At 40.6% G+C, this 6313-nt stretch overlaps 1 protein-coding gene across 1 annotated transcript in view; it reads left to right on the forward strand.

The window, feature by feature from the left end:
* Nucleotides 1-478: 478 nt before the first annotated feature.
* LOC106510818 (nuclear receptor coactivator 1) overlaps nt 479-6313 on the forward strand; it is a gene marked incomplete at its 5' end in the record, with an annotated part of 12920 nt that continues 7085 nt past the window's right edge. Inside the window, 4 exon segments of the mRNA XM_013999543.1 lie at nt 479-593; nt 679-847; nt 921-1238; nt 5899-5994. Coding sequence (XP_013854997.1) covers nt 490-593; nt 679-847; nt 921-1238; nt 5899-5994 — 687 coding nt within the window.

Below are 6313 nucleotides of genomic sequence, written 5' to 3' on the forward strand. Positions count from 1 at the left end.
TATTACGCATGAGATTGTATTATACATAAGATCGTATTATACATGAGATCATATTATACATGAGATTGTTTTATACATGAGATTGTATTATACATGAGATCGTATTATACATGAGATTATATTATACATGAGATTGTATTATACATGAGATCGTATTATACATGAGATTGTATTATACATGAGATCATATTATATATGAGATTGTATTATACATGAGATTGTATTATACATGAGATCGGATTATACATGAGATCGGATTATACATGAGATTGGATTATACATAAAATCGGATTATACATGAGATCAGATTATACATAAGATCGGACTATACATGAGATCGTATTATACCTGAATAAATATGGTAATATTAAATTGGTATTTTATTATTGCGACTGACAACGTATTTGTTAGCTGTGACAATATTTATTTTAGCATGTCACGTTGAGATGCTACAGTTAGATATGAAACTGTTTTTCAGGTCTAACCAAGATGGATGTGGGAGATTCCCAGTTCCAGTCTCTGGCTCTGTCTGACACCTTGTCTTTTGATGGACTTGGACCTCCTTTACAGACTTCCTTAGCATCGCCACAAGAGTGAGGATTAAGAATCAGTTCTTTGGAACTCGTGTTTTTCTGGTTTGAAATGTTTAAAAAGAGTTTTTTGTTTTTCTCTGAGCAGGCAGTGTGTGCCATGTACACTGGATGAAGAGCTCGGACCCCCGACCACACCCGAAGGCAGAAACGATGAGAAGGCTCTTATAGAGCAGCTCGTCTCGTTCCTCAGCGGGACCGATGAGAGCGAGCTGATCAAACTGGACAAGGCTCTGGGTATCGACAAACTGGTGCAGGTGAGGGGTCCGAAACCTGAGCCTGGACCTGTGTGACCGGACCAGCTGTTTACCTTTTCCTTCCTCTTTGCAGGGCGGCTGCTTCGACCCGTTCCCTCCTAGTTTCYTGCCCCAGCAGCCGACTGCCACGCCGGTGTCCATGGACCCCAAACCCCCCGCCTTCACCTCCCAGTTTACAGCAGCCTCACAGCCGACGTTTGCTCCAGAGCTGGCCGCCGTGGGGCAACAGGGTCTGGGGTTTGGAGCCCCCCACGGGGCAATCCCAGGCGGGGCGGGGGGCATCGGTTTGAGGCCGGGCCTGGTCAGACCGCAGGGGGTGGGCCCCCAGGTCAGGCTGCCCTCCAACCARCTGCGCCTGCAGCTGCAGCAGAGGCTTCAAGGCCCGCAGCAGGTCAGCTTTTACTGTTCATCCAGTTCTTTAATGTCTCAGAGTGATTACGAATGTTACTGATGTGTTTCTCTGCAGCAGGGTAGTCAACTGGTGGCCCGCAGGCCACATCTGGCCCATGGGTGTCTTTCATCYGGCTCACCAATTTAAAAATTTTTTTTTTACTTAAGTTAATATAAAAATAGACTTCAAATCATTTGTAAATTTAAAATGCATGTTTCAATGCAACAAAATAAATTTAAAATATAATATTTGTTCTGTTACATACTGCAGTGGCTGCGTTTACATGGACATAAGTCATCGGATTAAACAGCCATTCAGAATAAAAATGCGTCATACACTGCTCAAAAAAATAAAGGGAACACTTAACGCACGCTAAGTCCAAGCAAAACAAACTTTTGTGAAGCACATTCAACTCTGTACAGAACAAAGTACTCAGTGCGAATATTTCATTGATTAAGATCGGGAGTTAGCGTGCGTTGTTTAAATGTTCCCTTTATTTTTTTGAGCAGTGTATAAACTCCGCATTCGGATTATTCTGACCCGATTCAGCTCAATCCGAATGAATTTGTAATAGAATGAGAGAGGTGGTTTATGCTGATTGGTAATCTGAACAGCGCGCATGTAAACACTTAATCTGATCATTTTATTCTGATTGTGGAAACTGACCTGACTGTTCAAGTCTGCTGACTTTCATCCACTGGTTTCTGCTCTTCTGTGGAGGGAGGGACAGCAGCACTGAACTTTTCCTCCCGTTTTCTCATTCACTAAAGAAGGAAGACACACAGCCTGCGCCGCTTCACAAAAAAAATTAATATTTTTTTWAAAGTCCGCTCGTCACCTGCAGCTGAACCAGGGAGTGCAGTAACGTCTCCACCATTATTAAAACCTGTCGCAGGTCCGTTCTGAGCTCAAAAGCTGTTTATTTATGTTCATCACGGAAGTACAACTTTTTTCTGTTTTTTTTTTAAGGGAAAGTTAGCAACTGTGCGTGTCAGAGCTTCTATTCTGAATAAAAGCATGTGTAGGGGTCACCTCGAGTGAAGAAACAGGAGTTACTGCCTCAAAGCAGGTCTCGCACAGGCCTGAGAGAAAGGCAGGAACTGCTGAACTCTTATTTTAGGCCATGATGGTCATTTCAACCTACACGAGGACTTCAGTTCTCTCTAATCAGATATTAACAGAAACAATCTGTTCTGTTCATGATTCATTGGTTGTTTAACTAAGAATGTTTAAGCATTTGTTAATCATAATGATGACTGTCACAAAGAATATAGAATCACTTCTATTCTTTTTATCGTGCCTAAAATAGACTAATGAATCACAGAAAATCATCACCATGTTTTTCATTGTGTTTTTATAAATCACTGTTTTATTTTACTGAAACATCAGTAATATAATTTTGAGTTTTCTTAAGAAAATCTTACATTTATCTGGACAAGTTCAGACTGATTATTTAAACGAAGTGTTAATTAATCATGACAAATGTTTACAGTGATTTCTTACAGTCTGGCAAAAGAAGCAGAGCAACGACCTTCACTTCCAGCTGGCAACACTCTTATCTTCTTTTCCTTTCTGACTGTGGCTTATCTAAGTCAACTCTGACTTACTAACACGGACGCCTTACACAGACACAGGCAGTCTTCTTCCTGGATGCGAGACAGGAGGACAAAAGCTGAATCTCTCCGAAGAAACAGCTGGGCCTCAGGTTTCACCCATCAGCTAAATAGGGTGACCTGAAGTCCGGGACAAAGGCAAGCCGCCTTCATGTCCATCTGGAGACATACGTCTCTTTAAAGTGTTTTTTATCTCCCGAGGGAGACTTTTATTTTGAAAGACGACCGAACCACAGCTGGAATCTCTCTAGCCGGGCTTAAGCGGACTAAAAGTCACCTGAAAGACACCTTTTCACCAAGGACCAGCGAGGACAAGCATCCTGAAGGGTCGTCGGTGAGACAGCCAGACCAGGGGTTCTTAAGCAGACCACTCCAGGTAACGCTGACGTGTTCGTGGGTGACGTGTCAACTTGAAGCTGAGAGCTCAGAGGGGACGTGCTGAATCCGGTTGAAAATCTTTCAAAATTAAAACAGAAACACTTAACTCTTAATTTCCTTACCTTTTCTTACCTTTATCCTTTGCCAACCCCCAAGTGAAGTGCCAGTAAATCGTTTAGTCTTAACATCAGAACTGACGTTTTACTGTCTGTATAAGTAATCTGAGTTAATGTGAAGAAATTCGGACGCGGGTTTTTATCTCATTTACTTGGACTCTTAGTAGGAAACCCACAATTAGGTGTAATTTATGATTTGTTCAATTGTGTAAATAAATGATTGCATAATCTTTTATGAATCAACTTGAACCAGTCTGAGTTCCCTCCTTGTGTCCCTTCACTTTGCACAGACAAATATTAGAGTAATGAGTAAAACCTTGGTAAAATTTACTCTTATAACTTTGTTATGAGAAGTGTAAGGTGGGTTATTTGCATAACTCATTCTCTTACAAATGGTGGCCCGTACATGAATGAGTTATGCAAATAACCCACCTTACACATGCATGTAAGCACTCGTCATGATCGGATTGTGCGCATGGAAACGATACATTCAGATTATTTAATTTCAATCCCATCAAAGGATTTTGCACATGTAAACATAGTAACTGTGTTTCCGTCCTATTTTAATTCGAATTTTGGGCAAATTTTAATAATTTCGCAAAAAGGAAAAAATTAAGAAATGCGAATCAGACGTGTTTCCATCAACTGGATGGAAGCGAATCGATGACGTCATACGCATGTGCGTAGTAAACAGGAAGTAACCGTCACTAAACTCACAGGGTCCACACATCTCAGGATAATGGAGAGAAGTTATCAGGAACGTGTTGCTGCTATCAGGAAAGTTGTAATTATTCTGTCATCAACTAGTTTTGGAGATGTTACTGCTGTCTGAAGACATAGAGAAAGAAATGAAATTTTCTTCACTTTATGGGATTACTGAGAAGATGCAAACAGCAGGAGGAGAGTTCTGCTGCCAGTCGCGGCTGCAGCCGACCCGAAACTGGTTCCGGTACCGGGGAACAGCTGATCAGCTACGTGACGTAAATGTTCGCTACGTTAAAATTTATTCAGCAGAAGTGTTTCCATCTCTCGTTTTGCGCATTGTTTTTTTCGAAAGACCCAAAAACCACCTCAAGCGAGTGTAAAAACTTTTTAGYAAATTGAGGATTTTATTTTATTTTATTTTTTCAAATTCTGCCGTTTCCATCTGACTTTTTTTCACATTTTTAATGCGGCACTTCTAAATGCGCATCAAAAAGCCTTGATGGAAACACGGTTAGTGTTTCACCTACTATTAATGGCAAATGACCCCCACCCATCCCTTGGGGGGATGTTTGGCCCCCGGAGATATTTAGTTGATTATCACTGCTATAGTGTGTATTAGCCTTAGGGGGCGGGGGCTTTGAACACAGAATGGACAGCAGAAACATTACTAATATTAAAAAAGTTGCAGCTTTTTTTAAGTAAAACTTACAGAAAATGAGAAGGTTTGAAATTTAGAGCAAGTGGACGTCCACAGCTTAGGGTTAGGGTCTCCCCCCACCTCATCCAACGATTGGGCAGTTGAAATGGGGAGCCATGGGCGTTCGTCAGTAGCCCGTCTCTCCTTAGGTCAAAAAGCACAATAAAAGGTCAGTAAAGGTTGTTGTGATATACAAACAACTTACCAGTTCACTGTAGGGGTGTACAGTCCTCGCTTAATTAAGGAACTCCGTACAAGTGTTTCCATCACCAGACAGTCAAGGAATTAGTGTAGTGTAAGATAAATACGTATTCAATGGACTGACGTCAATTTTAAAACCACCATTGTTAAATAAAATGATTTGTAGAAGGAATCAAACCATAAAACACCAGAATTCTGGAACTGCGTGAGGTTTAATGTCACCGGAGCTGACAGGAAACCACACTGGCGACAAACCAGGAAGTACATCAATTTATACATGTTCTTCAATGCCTGAGTTCGCCCCCTACTGACCTACGGCTGAATCACAGGCGTTCAGACAAAATTCTCACCTAATGTTATTATAACGGTTGATTGTGTGTTGTTATATAATTCGGACATGTAACTGAACCTATTTCAATCAAAACATAATAGACGAAACATTATCAACATTATAAAAAGGAAAACCTAAAAATAAAGTGTTGTGCTTTAAATATCAGTACTAACCTCTAAAAACAATAATTTCTTCAGTAGGACACATCATCAGTAGTGAACCTCAGGATCCTCAGGTGTTTCGGTCATTACCACTATAAACCCTCACTGAAGGATGGCCCAGGCAGGGTTGATCAAGACCCCTGTGTGTCAGAGGAGCTAATCTTGTTGAATTGTTTGTTCTGTGATACTCGGGTGCAGTCCGTTTTTTTTTTCAGTGTGACAAAACAAAAAACTAGATTTGTTTATAGTCCGCTCTGCGCAGCGCACAGAAATGATGAACATTTATCCTCATGACACAATATTTTGGTTTTAAATGAGAACATGTTGAAGCTCAGTGTGGTACATTAGAAAGCAAAAATGTCAAAACTTACTCCTTTAATTAAAACCCAGTATTTGTATTCCTTACCACCTGTTTGACTGTATATTTTTTCTTCTTTTTGTAACTCTGTCACCTTCAGAACCGGCTTGCAGCCATGAGTCCGTTTCCAGGAGGAGCCCAACAAATCAACAACGGGATTCGTCCGGCGGTTCAACAACCCCAGATGCCCTCGCAGGTGAGTCTGAACCAAAAAGACCCACGGCTCTACCTGAAGTTGTAACCTATAATGTTTTTATTACAGTTGGTTAGAATGATCCCTATAATCCAGGGCTTCTTAACCTTTTTGACCTCGGGGCCCAATTTGTTGAACATAAAGTGACACGAGGTCCAGTCAGACATTACTAATGTGTGGATCAAAATAATTATTTTAAATCTTAGTTTAACTTTTATTGTATTTACATCATAAATAAACTATCTTAAGTAACATAACTAAATTAAAAACACTTACAGTTTAAAAGTAAAACTCCTGTCAAATAATCACAAGACATGATTAT

The sequence above is a fragment of the Austrofundulus limnaeus genome, unplaced genomic scaffold (assembly GCF_001266775.1).
Source record: "Austrofundulus limnaeus strain Quisiro unplaced genomic scaffold, Austrofundulus_limnaeus-1.0 Scaffold2336, whole genome shotgun sequence".
Taxonomy (NCBI): Eukaryota; Metazoa; Chordata; class Actinopteri; order Cyprinodontiformes; family Rivulidae; genus Austrofundulus; species Austrofundulus limnaeus.